The sequence below is a fragment of the Odontesthes bonariensis genome, chromosome 24 (assembly GCF_027942865.1).
Source record: "Odontesthes bonariensis isolate fOdoBon6 chromosome 24, fOdoBon6.hap1, whole genome shotgun sequence".
NCBI classification, from domain to species: domain Eukaryota; kingdom Metazoa; phylum Chordata; class Actinopteri; order Atheriniformes; family Atherinopsidae; genus Odontesthes; species Odontesthes bonariensis.
In genome coordinates, this window is record NC_134529.1 from 6,188,082 (window position 1) to 6,205,120 (window position 17,039).

At 41.0% G+C, this 17,039-nt stretch overlaps 2 protein-coding genes across 4 annotated transcripts in view; one reads left to right on the plus strand and one right to left on the minus strand.

Moving 5' to 3' along the window:
* The window catches only part of igf2r (insulin-like growth factor 2 receptor), a 43,765-nt gene extending 32,412 nt beyond the window's left edge, over nt 1–11,353 (minus strand). For all 3 annotated transcript variants that reach the window (XM_075459476.1, XM_075459475.1, XM_075459474.1), the window contains exons 1-4: nt 11,127–11,353; nt 7,759–7,898; nt 1,664–1,782; nt 127–225 (exon numbers count right to left, since the gene is read on the minus strand). In XM_075459476.1, coding sequence (XP_075315591.1) covers nt 127–225; nt 1,664–1,782; nt 7,759–7,898; nt 11,127–11,260 — 492 coding nt within the window. In that variant the 5' untranslated portion in view covers nt 11,261–11,353. The remainder of the gene's footprint in view (nt 1–126; nt 226–1,663; nt 1,783–7,758; nt 7,899–11,126) is intronic.
* Nucleotides 11,354–11,405: 52 nt separating this feature from the next.
* On the plus strand, nt 11,406–16,222 carry LOC142375642 (low choriolytic enzyme; the record flags this gene model as incomplete). Its single annotated transcript, XM_075459788.1, has 12 exons — nt 11,406–11,448; nt 13,112–13,162; nt 13,246–13,302; nt 13,390–13,440; nt 13,524–13,571; nt 13,646–13,692; nt 13,895–13,964; nt 14,048–14,162; nt 15,373–15,545; nt 15,740–15,821; nt 15,934–16,055; nt 16,177–16,222. Coding segments are annotated over 12 exons (876 nt in total), but the record flags the coding sequence as incomplete, so codon positions are not given.
* Between the last annotated feature and the right edge of the window lie 817 nt (nt 16,223–17,039).

Below are 17,039 nucleotides of genomic sequence, written 5' to 3' on the forward strand. Positions count from 1 at the left end.
ACACAGCTTTAGCTTTCATCTCTGTGTCTGTCATCGTTTCCGATTCCTGCAACAGATGTGGGGACAGTTTCATTCTTAGGTGTACGCTCGTAAGTCAGGCCGCCCATCGCATGTTCCACCACAAACCTCTTTATGTGGCTTGAATTTGTCCTTTTTGCAGGCGGTGTAGGTCTTCCACTCAAAGTAATGCACACACTGAGACACAGCAACAAACTCTGGGGTACCCTGTGGCAAAAAAAACAAACAGGAACACGAGTAAGAAAGGTAGTAACAAGGGCGGCAAACTGGGCCAAAAAAGAGAACCATCCCATGATTGTTCTTCTTTAAATGCTACGATGGAAATAAACTTCTTAATAAATGTTTAACTTATTGCCCACTTTGACAGCTGAGAGCAGCCACAGTCTGCTACTGGAGGCAAACATTTTACCAGCCGATCTCAGGAAACCGCGTCAACTTCTTTCTGATTTTGATCATTTGCTTCAACTTTTTTTTTTTTTTTTTTGAGACTAAGACCCGATGCAGTTTGAGCTTCATTCTCAGTGCTGTGACATATTCAGCTGAAACAAGCCACTGATTTATAACCAGCAGATACACTCTGAGCAGAATAATCTGAATGCAAAGGGACCAGGTAACTGTTGCTCATAAAAGATCAATAATGTTAGAATTTAATTAGAAATATACTATTCTACATATTCCACAAGTTAAAATGACTCATTCAGAGAAGTATCTCCCTAACTGGCAACTAAAACATGAAACTTTGAAACTTTTTGCACAAACAATGATGAATATTGATGTCGAAACAGTGCAGAAGAGCTCAATTTCCATTACAAATCATCTACATTTTGCTCTTATAAGTTCTTCTTTCCAGCTTTCAATGATTATTGCAAAGTTTTGAGGAAAGCCACTTTCATTTCTCCACTTTAAAATCTGCACCGATCAAATTCTTGTCTTTTCTCTGTGATGTGACAGGAAATGACACTTTAACATAAACCCACCACTCAGCTTAGTGGTGGGTTTTTTCCACAAAGAGACACACACATGCATCCTCTCTGTGGAAGTGAGCAAAAATGTTCTGACTAATTTCCATCCACTGATTCTTTGAGATGGAGACAGTTATATGAAGAAACAATTCCAGTTGCTTTATGTTCATTTCAGTGAGACATTCTGTGTGAAAACTATCAAGACGTAACACGTTCACTGGCGATTAGAGATGAAAAACAACAAGGCACACCACAGTTGCACCACACTTCAACAGGAAGTTCAGCTTGTAACCATGTAAAGTCGAATTATTTTGCACTTTTTAATATTTAGCAATACTTTAAACCTCACAGCAGTTCCATGTTTGTTGATAAAACCTGACGACACTTTGCAACGTTTGCTCTTTCAAAGCTTTAAAATCCACAGCTCACGCTTAGTCAACGTTGCTGCTACACCGGCAGAGGCAACTTATCTGAACTCTTACGAGGCTTCAGTGGGTGTGTGCTCAGATCTTGAGTAGTTTGAGGCTGTGACCAAGAAATCATCACACTACTAAACAAGATTGCAGGGATAAAATGGAGTACTATTGGAATGAAAACTGTCAGAACAGCACAGGTGTTAGCTAACACACAAGTATTGCTACATATCCGGCTTTCAGAGAAGCATCAATCTGTGGGAGTCTCACCATGGTTTTCCCACACTGGAAGCTGATGCTGGTCTGAATGTTGTTTTCGCTTCCAGGACATTTTTTTGTGTTGTTGTAATCGAGCACGGTGCCGGTGAGCCTCTGCAGGGATAAGTCACCTGGAGACCGAAGAAAGAGAAACATTAAAACTGAATTATTTTAGGGCTTTTAACGTATTATAACACAAAAGAATGGAAACACCCGCTAAGCTGGAATATACTTAGAAAAAAATGACATTATCTGTAGGTGTGCTTAGCTTTTTTTCCCCTTTTATAAGCTTCTTTACCAAATTATAAGTATGTAAAAATGACTCGGTGTGGTTGCTTACATGGAAAGTGATTAAGATCTCTGAATTCATCCAATAAACACATATACACAGGCTCTCATTCCCAGGTTTTTCATCCTGGTTGGTTGTTATAGCAGACAGTTTGACATGTTAACCCACCAACCTGTGACCCGGCAGGTCAATGGAAACTCTGTGGGGGTCTCACAAACGCCACACAGGCTATTTTAACCACAGTGTCAGTAAAGGGTCGTCATTAATCATCTCAGAACTGACTCTTATGGGAAATAATGTGCACGCAGAGGCTCTCACTAGATTTAAGAGTCAGGCAGTGAGATTAACTCACTGCTGGTCACGCACATGAAAAACTGTGAGAGGAACTGACATCTGGAAATGTGGTGATGTAAGAAATTCACTCAGGTGTGTCGACAATCAGGAAAGAGAAACTTTAAACCTAATTGGTGGCTTCATTCTAGTTCTCATGCTCATTTTTGTGTGCTAAAATCTTAAATACTGGTGTTGAATAAGCTTGCATAAGAACTGATGCGTGTTTATGTGTGTGCTCTGAACCCTGTGATTGGACAGGCTGCTATCAAAGGAGGACACAATCCTTTATTGTCCTGTGATAACGGCCTGTAACTGACCAGCAGCGTGACCTACTAACACTGAAAGCTGCTGCAGACTGAGCCGTCTGTGCCCTCAGACCGCTCAGCTGAAACAGATTCAACGTTTATCCCTCATATTTCAGGCTGGAAGCAACAGACAGAACACACAAAACAAAGCAGAGTAAACATGGATTCAGATGTCGATTCTCTGCCACTTTTCTGTGAAGCTAATGCGAAGACGACCACATCCTCCAATCAAAACTTTACTAAGTAAAGCATCATCACCAAAACGTACGTCTAATGTCTAAGAACTAAAGGTAAAAATACTCAGAATGCAAGATGAAGCTTTTCTGCTGCTGATAAAATGTCTGTTGAGCTGTGGTCACAGCTTCATTTAATCGGATGAACAACCACTTCTCAGTTCACATAAACTGAAGAGGAAACGAGTTTTCAACCCAAGAATGTTTGATGCTGAAACGCTGTGAATTCTGGGAGAAAAAAAAAAAACAGTCAAAACACTTTCTCTGTAGGAGATCATGGGACATAAGTACAGCTGAGGTCACTGATCAGCCGTCTTCATGGTGTTGCTTGGACGGTGATTTTGTCAGATGGCGCCGTGGCTATAAAAGTCAGGATTTTATTAGAGCAGAGCGGCAGTCTGGAAATGCTGATAGTGACCACGGTTAGTCTTAATGGGCTGATTTTCACACAAAGTTCTGACACTTTTAGCCATCCGACAAAAGAGTTGAAAAATATGTCGATGAGAGCAGATCTATTTGGACTTCAGCGCCTGGGCCCATCTGAGCCTCGTAGATTCAAACTCAAACCATAACGCCTGGGTTTGTTTTTTTAAAAGCTTGATTTTGGTCAAACTCAAATGTTTAAATGCATTTTAAAAGCCAAATTTTGACTTCTAGTGTCATATAAATGCGCTCAGTGTTCGGCCAGATATCAACAAGAATGAGGCGGCTTATAGAGAGGAAATCCAACATCTACTAAATCATGTTTTTATTTATACATTTATTTTTCCATTTGCCTCTTTCCACTCTGAAACAGAATCAAAAATGGCAACTGAATATTCTGACAACTAATTACCTTAGAATATAAATTTTAATGTTTATTACTGTATATTGAAGCATTTTTAGGTAATATGCATTTTAAAAAAAGTGTATAATGTCATTATCAAAGTACACATAAACATCAGGCAGCATAATTTACTCCAGCAGAATGGACTAAACGTAGCTATAACCAACACTGTCATGCCAAAAAGCTTTAAAATCCTTTGGAGGCAGATGGTACGCTCTTGTCGTGGCCAAACTACTGAGCTAACATGTTTACACATGTAAACACAGAGAAGAAAGGGTGCAAAGCAATGCAAACATACAGCAAAAGGCAACCAGGAAGCCATATTCCTCCAGCGTCACCATATTCCATAACAACAACCATCCCAGAGAGATGGCCAACATATAGAAAGCTGAAGAACAGCCACCACTACACAGAATTCACCAGCAGACTGGGCCAAGATAATTGTGTCTGTTCAGAAACTAAAACGACCCACAAGAATATAATTTGCCTAAATATATATAAATATAATCCATTCTGAATGCTATGTACACTAAAGTGATAGTTTACACCAGAAGACAGAAGAAAAACAGTGATGTCGACGTGTCAGTGAAGTCTGTGGTTTCAGGAATAAAGCCTCGAGCAAGCAGCACAAAAAAAAAACAAGAAGAGCCTGAGTTTCCTGTTGTTACTCCTCCGAGGAGCCTGATGATATGTTCCTGGGTCATGTGATAAGTCAGCCAGAGTGACTAAACGCCAACTCAGCTGACCACACTGCTCATGTTTATCCTTTTCTTTGGTTACTTCACGTTCCATAAAATTGGGTTCGTTAAAGTTTTACAGACTAACAAGGAAAGCTGTAAACAAAGCCCACAAAGTACACGAGTCACCAGCGCACGGCTTTTAAAAAGCAACACGGCGCCTCATCAGTCAGGAATCTGACTGGAATGACATGCTCTGACTGAGAAGCACCAAAGACTGATATGCAACAAGGGGAAGGTTGCGTGGGAATAACTCTGACAGTCAGCTGACCCCGTCAGGACTCAACAAAAAGACAGAGACAGCACTCAAGTTGGGAAATCACAGTCAGTTCGCCAAATGATCTAATTTTTAACACTGCTGGAATAAAAAGCTACACTTTTACTCCTGTTACAAGTTCTGTTCTTCAGTGTTTTTATTTTAAAACCAAGGAATTGGAAGATAAATGTGTCTGTTAATGAACTATAATGGGTCCCCTGAGATAAAGAAATCTTTAATCAGGGGCTTTTAAATCAGAGGGGCCCTTACCCCAGGAGGCAAAATCCTGGAGGTGGTATTCAACCTTTGGGAGAGAAAATGAGCAAGTAAATATGTTTTTGATGTGGAAACATCAAACAAAAAGAGAGTATTCAGGGTAATAAAGCCAGGCTTGTTCAGATAAAACAATGTGAATGAATTAAAAATGGAGGTGTTTAACAAGAAAACAAATTATACTTTCCAAAAACATGAAGTCGAAGCAGAGAAAACGTCAGATTCACAGGTGATGAGTTGGACCTTCTGCCTCTGTGACTAAGACGTAAACCCTAGATGTTTTCCTTTATCATATCTGCAATTTGCTGTTTTTCACTGTTCATTAATCTACAGCTTGTTTACTTCCATTAAGTCTTTATTTTATTGAGCCAATAGTTAAAACCTCAAAGACATCTAAATTTTATTATCAGTCACAGAAAAACCATGTACTGATATCTGAGAAGGTGGTACCGGTGATTATCTGACATCTAACTTTAATAACATAAAACAGCAGAAGCTTTTAGCATTTTTTGCAATTAAAACAACTAAAACGAGTAATCATAAAATTTGTTGACGCCACGAAAGAAATCTTTTGAGAGCTGCTGGCTCGTCTGAATCAAAGTATGAAGATCTGAGTCATCGGTCATGTGAAAGTACACGGGTTACAGCCACTTTAGGTAAAAAAGAACAAACACATGTGGGGTAAGATGCGTGTTTATGAGGGTTCGATGTTAGCCAGATGTGGCAGCCTTAAAGGAACAATGACAGGTTTATTCTGCAGCTGAAACTGGTGCAGAAAGCGACTTCATGTTCAAAGTTTGCTCCAAATATGTTAAAATAATTTGAATATAAATGTTTTGATGGACGGTTAAATCACATCTGTAACCTGCGCACCAGTCAAATGTTCAGACACTTTTATAAACTGAGGACATAAAAGAACAAAGCTTATCAGAAAGCATGATAAAGTGGTAAAGAATGTTTTCAGGAGGGAGGGCTGCACAGTGGACTCTACACTATCATCTCATTCATGTTTACAGTTGTTATTACAGATGTTTGAAGGCGGAAAAGATGTTCGTACAAACCAGAATGTCGATTTGAGACTTTGACACCTTAATTTTGCTGACAAATCCCTCTCTGAACTACGACCAGGCACAGAGACTTTTAGATGCTTCCAGTCTTTGCTTTGTGCATCAGAAAACCTGATTTTTCTGGCCAGATTTTAATGTCTGTAGTCCACAGATTCTTTGGAAGGGAACGCAGATCCTTGATGAGACTAAAAGCATTTTAATGTACGTTGATATTCATTTGCAACTGTGTCAGCCGTGCTGAATGAGGCCGTCATCAAGTTTTCTAAGTGCTGTAGGTGTGTACGCTCTATAGAGAGGCCAACTCAGATGAAGATGTTGCTGACACACACACACACACACACACACACACACACACACACACACACACACACACACACACACACAGCAGGAGATCCAGCCTGATCAGCACAGAGATCAGGCCTCTGATGAAGCACTGACAGACTGATCCAAACAACATCAGTTTGATTAGCATCCAAACCTCCTGCTGTCAGTGGCTTGCATTTGCCTGATGCAGCATTTGAAACAAAAAACAGCCGTCAGGATGCTTTTTCTATCCTCAGCCACAGGGAGGAACACATATTCACGTGTAAAAGGGCAGATATGTTTGTTATGAAACTCTCCAACAAGCCCACAACTAAAGAAAATCAAGAAAAAAAGCAGTAAAATGTTATTCTCCTTCAATCCCAACACATGCATGTCTAAAGTTTTCTGTTTTCACACACTAAGATCCAGGATCTTATGTTCTTATTATCACCATGTCATCGTTTCAGTCCTTGAAAGGGAAGATCGCTGCTCGACTCGACCACGAATGAATCGTGGAATTTGAACACTTGTCCTTGAGTTCTAGGGAATTGGGAATTCCAATGCCATTTGTTTCAGTGTTCCTGCATATTTCTAGTCTCGTCAGATTAACTGATTAATAAAGAACATTAAGAATGCATTTCAGAGCCCTGAAGGAGTCGCTTGGTTGATGTCAGACAGGATACGGAAAGTTTGCTTTAATATCAGAGAATGCAGAATGAGGCATCCATAATAAGGTCTGTTTTTACACTTATATCTGCGCCTCAAATGTTTATGTGGATCCATGATATTAAACCAAAAGTGGAAAGCAATTAAAGGCAAGCAGAAGCAACTATGAGGCAGCTACTGTTCACAGCGTGCACGCCGGCTCTCTGTGGATTCTCCGGAGGATTGCAAGCAGAAATGATCTCAACAATGTCCGCATTGTTTCTGCACAGAGAAACCAGCTCCACTGTAAAGGCTGCAGGCAGCTGTCAACAAGAACCTTCAGTTTAAGACCGTCCTGATGTCGTGCTTCGTGCTGATTTAGATGTGTATATCTGCCCACGTGCGCCTCGCTACTCAAAACCCGAACGGATCAATTAAGAAAAGAGCGACTCGTTGGTCAAAGGTGATTCATTCTAGTCAGCAGATGCTGTGAAACACACTCATCTCTGGCTAAGCAAATATGATGCAGCCGGATCCGAGCGCAGGAGGTGGGTTCCTCTTTCACAGTTTACTCACTGGCAGAGCAAAGGTGACACGATGATCACATCACAGCTGTTTAACTTTACAGCAGAGCTGATAAAAGCACAGAAAACAGAGCACAGCTGTGGCGTAAAAAACCGAGCCTCTCGCATCAAAACCAACTCCTTACTTCCAGGTCGTCTTACTGACGTTCTGACACATCTAACGGTGACATACAGCCGATCAGAATCAGAGACTGAGCCTGTAAAGAAAAAGCATATAAAACCAGCACACCTGGCTGATAACAGGTACGGGACTCACCGACTGACTGCTCCACTTTGGTGGCGAGGTCTTGAGCACACACGGCGGTGCTGGGCCCACAGCTGGTGGCCGGCGAAGAGTCGCAGAGCTTCAGCGTGTATTTCACTTTGTTATCTTGGTCCATAGCCTCCCATTTATAACTGCAAGACAAAGAGAAAAAGGAACTGAGTTACAGCTTGTGATCAAGCCTCAGAAAAGGTTAAACGCTTGCCCGAAAGAGCCCGCTTTCATGGAAATCAGCGCAATTGGCCAACTTTGCGCAGCGGGCATGAAAATTTCTCGCGGTTTTCCCTTTGGCCAACTTTCCTGGGTCTCCAACAGATGGGATATGTTTGTAAAATGGCCGGAATTCTCCTTTAAGAGAAGACACTTTGGCAACAGGTGAGAACCATCGCCAATCCGAGTGTTTTTTAACTTAAACCTTAAGCCTTTTAGAGCCGACACAATAAATCATGTCACCACGACAACTGATTATTTCACTGAATAAGCCTTTTTTAAGCAGGACTGTCAAAAACAAAGAAACTATGACGCTTGAAGATAAAAGTACATACAAGAACAGCTGAAACAGCGAGAAAACTGTTTTAGTAAATCCAGAAATCAATTAATCCCATCAAATAACAAACATTTAATGGTTTCTATATTTGAAAAAAAGAACATTTCCTAAATTAGCTTTGAATTATTTTCAGGTTTAGAGTGTAAGTCAGACAAATGAAACACTGGGAAGGCGTCACTCAGCCTCTGGGTAACTCATTTCTTACTTTACACCCTCATACTTTCCTAAATGAGTGTGAACAACGCCTCAGATATATCTGTATACATTCACCATCAGCATATGGTTTAATAGACTTGCTTTCTGTCCTTTCTTTAAGGAGTCTTCAGGAATAGTTCTCCAGGCTTCTTGAAGGACATCCCAAAGCTCTTCTTTGGATGTGGGCTGCCTTTTGTTCCGTTCTCTGCCAACATGATCCCACACTGCTTCAGTAATGTTGAGCTCCGGGCTCTGGGGAGGATTCATCCCTCCATCAGACCTGCTGCCACTGATTTTCAGCCCACTTCTTGTGTCCTTTGGCACAGCTCAGCCTTTTCTCCCTGTTTCCCTTCCTTAAGAACGGCTTCTTGACAGCCACCCTTCCATGGAGCCCATTTCTGATAAGGCTTGGGCCAACAGCAGATGGATCAGCTGAAGGTCCAGATGCATCTCTCAGCTCCTGTGTCAGGTCTTTGCTGGATTTTTTCCTCTTTCTTAAGGACATCACTTTCAGATCCTGTTCATCTGCTGTAGATATTTCTTTAGGCCTGACACTTCTTCTTTTGTCCTCCACTTGTCCAGTTTCCTCAAATGTTTTAAGGACACACTGCACACCATGCTGAGATATGCCAGGTTTTCAGCTAACAGCTCTTTGGGAATCACCTTGTTGCTGCAGAAATCCTGTTTTCTGTCTGTCAGAGTGTGTTAACTTTGCTGTTTTTCATAGATGCAACTAAAGAAATGGGTCTTTTAGTAACGAAGTACGTAAAGATACAATTTAGAATTGATTCTTTGCTCAGTTGTCTGTTATGTGTCGACACCTTGTTGCTGCAAACATCCTATTTTCTCTGTCAAACGGGGTTATCTTTGCTGTTTTTCACCGAAAAATGTGGAAACCAGTTACAGTATGTCTTTTTCACCAGTTGTTCAGGAGGCAGCCCGTGATGCAGAAATAACACTGTTAAAATCACTGAGACACATGTTGAGAATAGCGGATGAGGCTCCTTATTGTGTTGATATGAGTGCTGCGTGTGTCCACAGTAGCCTGTCTGTTCGGTGTAGACACAACACTGGTTCATCCCCTGAGTTAAAGGCCTTTTTTAATGCTCAAATGGGTGATAGGTCAATACTAAGTGGCTTGTCGGATACAAGAACTGGATTGAATGAGTGAAAAGGCAGCCAAAGCCTGGAGAACTACTGCTCAAGGCCAATTTAAAAGATTACAAGAAAGTCTGGCTGTTTGGAAGGAAAATATAAAGAAATGAGGGGAGAATCAGGACTTTTGGACAGTATTGTTTTGTAAAGAAAACAATAACTGGAGGCAAGCTAAGCATGACTATAAATGAACTCAGCCTCCAACTGTAGTTTACTCATCTAGCAATAAGAAATAGAGATAAACAATTAAGTAATTACTCCTATAAGATGACAGTATAAAATATATTCTGCATTGCACTTTAACTTATGATATGACAGTGCATTTCCCTGTGCTTACTTTTATTCTAGTTTCAATTTCACAGCGTGAGGTCACTACTTCTATTTATGGAGTTGATCTGAATACCGAATAATCTCCACTAAACAACAATCTGTATAAGCACTGAATGCAGTCACAATTCAGTAAAGTTACCTGTGAACCATTAACGTTTATAAACAGCCTGCTCTGGGGAAATGTTTGCATTTTATTCCCCTGTTTTGACAGACTTTGTTCAGCCAGTGTGACTTAACTGGTTATCATTTCTGAGTTAATAATGCTGAGTCAATATTTAGACAGAAGCCGCAGAGCTCGTGTAGAGAGGAGCAACGCTGTTTCAACAACACATACACTTATATCAAATAGATATCTAGCTGTTATTCACATTCATATTATTTGCGTCTCTCTTGTATGACTGTTTTAAGGTGACTGCCACACCGCTGACCCTGTCAACAACAACATACCAGCACCGGTACATACATAACAGTTCTGTGTAACATTAGCAGTTAGCTCCGCTGTACTCCTAGCTTGATCAAAACAAACCGTCAACTAAAACTTTAATCTCGCGTGACACAGACGGAGACCTCATCCACTTCATCTTTTACGTCAGCTCTTTAAAAACTTGTCTAAAAGCCCGCTTTTTCAACACGGGAAAAATAACTTTCATTGCGCGTGATAGCTATCTAAGTTAGCTAGCTAACACCGGTGGGAGCGGTAACTGTTGGACAGAAGCGGTGAGCGGTAACCGTTGGACAGGAGCGGTGGGAGCGGTAACCGTTGGACAGAAGCGGTGGGAGCGGTAACCGTTGAACAGAAGCGGTGGGAGCGGTAACCGTTGGACAGAAGCGGTGGGAGCGGTAACCGTTGGACAGAAGCAGCTGGGGACTAAACAGTGATACTGTAACCGAAACAAAGAGCTGACAGTGTCTGTGAGCTGATTTTAGCAGGAGGTAAATGCCAAAGGTCGCGTGATAGCAGAGGAGCGTGTCTGGAAATAAGCAATTTAGCATCAACTGACACGCTGCTGAATCGGTTTGTGTAGTTAACCGACGTGTACGTAAAAAAAAAAAAAAAGGATGAACGGTTAAGGGCTTTGACGTTCTCCCATCTGTTATTAGCTGCGGTGTTCCTGCCAGGAGGTGTGTTTGTTACCTGCAGAGGTCCTGGTACCACAGGCTGGTGTCCTCCGCCGCTCCGGATCGGACCGACAAGCACCCGAGACACGCCACGAGCCACAGGGCCAGCTTCAGAGGCGCGCGGCGAGCGGGTTTTTCCTGAAATAGCATGTTTACCGCGTTGGATCCCGTCTGTGGAGCCGAACTAAGACGACATGATACAGCAGAGTGTACCAGCTCTGACCCGAATCAGTAGGAAGTGACTGCACCACATGACAGGACATCACATGACTCTCATGATGCTGGATGATGACGCGTCTGTGGGAAAACTCAGCTGCCCATAAACAACACGATTTTCAGTCAGTGATCATGTTTTTTTCTTAAAAATTCGCTCACGCTGAACTTTGGACCAAATATTATCGTGCGAGTTGCGCGTCAAACTTGTTACAACCAGGAAGGCAAATGTGCCCAAATACAAAGTAGCTTATTTTTAATTCTCATTTTCAGTCCAGTTCTTGTACCTGAACATTTTCAGAGGAATGTGTTACCTATGAATCATTCAAGCATAAAAAACATGACATAACTCAAGGGGTAAACCGATGTTGTGTCTACAAATAACAGACATGTTAATCTATTTTAAATTGTATCTTTAGGCACTTTATTTCCAGTCGTTTGTCGCATGTAAAAAAAAAAATAGTTAAGTGTCAGGCCAAAAAAATGATCTACAGCAGATGAACTGTATCTGAAAGTGAAAATCCAGCAAAGACCTGGCACAAGCCTCATCAGAAATGGGCTCCATGGAAGGGTGGCTGTCAAGAAGGGAGGGAAACAGGGAGAAAAGGCTGAGCTGTGAGTCTTATAAAACTAATTTATTTTTGCACATACATAGTAAATCACTTGACATGATCATTTATTGGCATTTCAAAATGAAATAGGGGGTGGTTCAACATGCAGTGCTTGGTGTAATATCTTTATGTTCTGGACTAGTAGTCAAACAAAAATATCTCTATAGATTTTCTTCAGCTTGTTCCGCTTAGGTAGGAGACCAAAATAAATTGACAGCTACTCAAGACCATTATTAGGAGATTAACAGATCAAATCTTAAGAATATGTTAATTGTTCATTGGGCTAATTATTGACAGGACACGTGTTCTATCACATGTGGGAAGTGTTAACTCTGTATGGAACCATGAAATGCAGAAATTAAGGTCATAATAGACAAGTCTACTGAATCCAGCATGAATCAAAGCAGTAATCCAATGTAATTGAAATATTACCCAAATCTAACTTTACCTCATCGACTCCCTGACATTCATTCAGCCTTCATCATCTTCATTATTATGCACATTAGGGGAAACTGGCAAAAGAATACGCCTAAAAATAAATTAAACGAGAAGTTTCCAAGAGAGTCTGGCTGCAGACCTGCACTCCATCTAGTGGCCATCCTGGAGTACTACAGAAACCCTCAGAGAAAAGCAGCCTGCGCTCAATTTTCAGATATATTCCTCTGTTATAATTTCGGTTTACATTTGTTGACCTTAGAATCTTATAAGAACTGTTTTTCAACACCTCTCCATGTTTAACAGCTCCTGAGACGCTGTGGGTGTCTTTTCAAAAGGATTTCTTGGGTTGAGATGTTATCAAATAGGGAAAAAAGCTGCATGAGAAATGCACACAAGCCCTGAGTTTCCTCAGCTGATAGCCCATCCCTGAACACATGAAGTGACATGGTGCCTCATTATCTTCAGATTTGAGCTGGAAGGTGATAATCAGTGAAAGTGATCTCAGCTGTTTGGATGATTAATGCCGGCAGAGTTTTCACATTTAAGTCAGAGCTACAGCAGAGATTGCTCAGTCTTGTCTTTTAGTCTTGTTTTTTTTTGTTTTAACCAAAGTATAATGATGTTGCTGAGTTGTATAATGTGGCCTCTGGTTTTCTGTTGTATGGCAACAGGTACAGATTCAGGGATTTGTATTTCGCATGTTCTCATCAATGCTTAGTCACCATTTCTTTGTCTGTAGTTGCAGGTGTCCCCGTCAGCCCAACAGCAGCAGCTGCTACCTCTGCCCCAGGTTGGTGCTCTCTGGGTTTACATGCACGTCTTAACTCTGCTGCACCGGCACTAATTTATAAGGGATTACTCTTATATCCGCAGGTAATATTACTACGACTTGTACTACTGTGCTGCAGCCAAACACAACTGAGACAAATGGTAAGTGTAGTAGGTTTTATGTGTTGAATAACTTCCCATTAATGAATAATTAACTTCTTTTTTTTTTTTTTTTTTTTTTTCTTTTAGTCAGCACCAGTTCATTAAACAACACCCAGAATCAAACTAGCATTGCCCCAGGTTGGTGGTGGTCGGTCTTAAATACATTTTCGAATCTCTTTTATTTGGCTCTAGTTTAAGTCTTTAACTTTCTCTTGGGGCAGTGTCTTCTAAGCAGCCAGTCTTAAACGAGAGTGCAGAAACCTTGGCAGGTAAAACGTATATTTGCAGATCTACATTTAAAAAATGAACTTGATTAATGCAATTTTTATTTTTTCTGTCGCAGGGCTACAAGGCAATGTGACGGTTGGTGAGGGAGATGTTATATTGCCGGTAAGTTGAGGAAACTGTTTCCACCTTAACTGGAAGATAAAGTTATGTGGCATGATGAGAAAATATGTACCACCATGAAACGGTCTTGAGTTTTTAGACTTGAGTCATTCTTTTCATTGTTTTCATGATGCACTGAACTAAAAAGATCATTAAGCTTGCAGAGATTTTGCAGATGGCCTTAATTGCATGTTTCCATTCACAGGAGGACAGGAACGCTGTGAAAATGCTGTGGTCAGGTGGCATCGTACACTATGAAATCAGTCCAGATATCGGTGGGTTATTGCGTCTCGGACCTGGCTGTGTGTTTGACCATCTGTACTGAAGACAAACCGGCTGCATGTTTTCACTCTAACAGGCTCTCGTCAGTCTGAGGTCAAGGAGGCCTTCAAGATGATATCGAGTTCAACATGCATCCGCTTTGAGCAGCACACAAGCGAGCTCAACTACATCGACGTCAAGGATGGCCAAGGGTGAGACATTCTACCTATTTTGTGCTCATCTGTATACACGACCTGGAGGTTTAATTACAGAATGACTTTAAAACGTGGATTAAATTCAGCACATGGGATGTATTGTGCCCAACTTGATGCATTGCATAATCAGTTGACTACTATCCATCTTAAATGGATATATGACCAAAGGATTGCAAGCACCCAAAATCACTAGAGTAAAGCCAAATACTAGAAAATTTCTGAAGTAATTTATGGGTGCCAATCTACAGCCTGCCCCATCAACAAACCCTTTAGTTCAGTTAAAGTTGAGTCTCCTGTCACACAAACTTTGAGGTCTGAGGCCTAAAATAGGGCAGTTTTTGGCTCATTAAGTGCTTTTTTTTTTTTTTTTTTTTTTTTTTTTTTTCCCCATTGAATTTTGTGCATCTGAGTCCCAAAATGGAGAAGACATTTATGTCATTTTTATTAAGGTCCTGTTTAAAATGCAGCTTTTTCGGCATTTTCAAAATGGCCTCGGTAAGTGCTTTTCAATGCATTTTCCCCCATTGCATTGTGGGTATTTTCAAACTTCCCCTCACTATTAGTTTAAAGGAAAAAAGCAGATCAGATTTATAACATTAAGCTGTTATAACAGGGCATCAATCTAAGCTCTGCCCTCATAAGCAGTCTTAGACCAATGCGTCACTATGGAGACAAACCAGCTGTGGCTCATCTCAGTTAGACAGAGCAAACTAACGTGCACACACTATGGCTTCTTAAAATTAGACTATCATTTTGACTGTAGCCTACTGTCTCGGACAAACGGTCGCTGTTCGAAAAGTAAGTCTTATCCGAATTCTTGAACCGTCGGCACCCCAAGAGACGGCAGAAACCAGCGGTGTAATTTTCATTTGGCTATGTGTCGCTTGTTTTTCTATGGCAGTTTTAAAATCATTTTTCACCTGAATTTGACTTTAGGCCCTTTATAATGGGAATGGAGAGGCAACCTTTAGAACACTAAAGCTTCTCAACGAGCGCCAAAATGGGCTCATTAAGTGCTTTTCAATGCATTTTACCGGAATTCCTTGCGTGTCTAATGCCTTCGGCATTGGCACCCATAATTAAATGAAGTGCAGATATTAGCAATTGTGCTGTGGTTGCCGACGTTAGCCCAGGCTGCCTGTTTTCGTAGGGTACGGGCACTCTGTTGGTCAACACAAAGGAAATGAAGATGTCTTGTGTTCTTTAGGTGTGCTTCATTCGTTGGATGCCGCGGAGGATCCCAGCCGGTGTATTTTGGAATCACCTGCTCTGTGGGGAACCTTGCCCACGAGCTTCTGCATGCCATAGGGCTGCATCACGAGCACACACGGCAGGACCGTGAGGGCTATGTCAACATTAACTGGCAGAATATCATACCAGGTAAAGGCCTCTCCTAACGAAGTCTTTAACTGTGGAAACGGAAGCTGTGTCCAAATTTAAGAACTTTTCAAAGCAGTTTTAATGTAAACAATCAAATTTTGTCAATGTAATCAAATAAACTTCAGTATTTGAGTCTATGTTCCCAAAATGTGAGTTCTGTGTATATAAAAACTCTCTAAATGTTTCTCTTTTAGACAAAAAAGACAACTTCAAAGTGAAAGATGGAGACTCCCTCAACCTGCCGTATGACTTCGGTTCCATAATGCACTATGGGCCGTAAGTAGTTACTCACATACTCATTAATTACTCGCATTTCGGGTCTAAAGTAACTGACTTGACTAGTTTGTGTTATGGTACCCTTCATGTCTTCAACTCGAGTTGTTTGTAGGGCTTACTTCAGCATTGATGGAAGCAAAACTTTGGAGCCCAAAGAGAGCGGCGTGGAGATCGGTCAGAGGACCCGTCTGAGCCCGCTTGACATAAAGAAGCTGAACAAACTCTACAAATGTGGTAAAGCTCATCTGACTGGCTACACATGATCTCATATGAGCATGTTTAAGATGCTGTAAATATTCACACTGCAGCAGGGTGTAAAGTCCTGAGTGATACTAACACAAATTTCCTTTTTCAGGTGGATCAAAGGGTTAATGGCGACCTTTAATAAAATGTGAAAAGTGTTTAAGAGTTTGTTCTTCACTGGAAACTTAAACGGTATCAAGCATTGAGCTTTTGCCTTTGTCATGAACCATTCACATCAGATGCTATGACCACTAATGCCTCAATGAAAACTCCCTTTATCTGCAACTGGTGAGTTAAACACCAGGAAACTAAAGTGTATTTTTCTGTTTGAGGTCAAAGAAGCCAGACTCTTTATATTAAGGCCTATGGATTTGACCAAAACTTAACACTAAAGCTTCTCAAAACCAGACTAACACTCAAATTACATTGGCTAGTCACACATGCACTTCAGAGGGTTTCAAATCAACCCAGATTCTCTAATTATGTTGGCCTAAATGCCTCATGACTACAAGTTAAGACTTGGAGCAAAGACAGTGTGGAAATGCTTGGTTACAGTAAAATTCTGATTGACAAAATCACTTTCAAGTAACCTAAAGATGTTGTGGGGTATTCAGCTAAACTTTCATGTACAATGATCTTAAAGACTCTTAAACATTTGCTTAACCTGTAAGGACCCATAGGCGGAACAATTAACTTTAATGTCCTGCATGGGGAAAGAAGGTTGCAGGTGAAGAATAACCTGGATGCTGGCATATAAACATGGAAAGTTCAGAGATTTATCAAAGAACAAAACGGTGACTTGATTTAACTTAACTCAAACACAGCAGCTAACGCCACGCTGTCCAGCATTCCAGATGCTGCTTCACATGTGGGCCAGCAGGTTCCCTGCCTGAAACTGGCTCACCTTCAAAAAGAAAAGGCAACTGAATGGCTGCATCTGTAAGTAGCCTATAATAAAAGCAGAGATTGCATTTG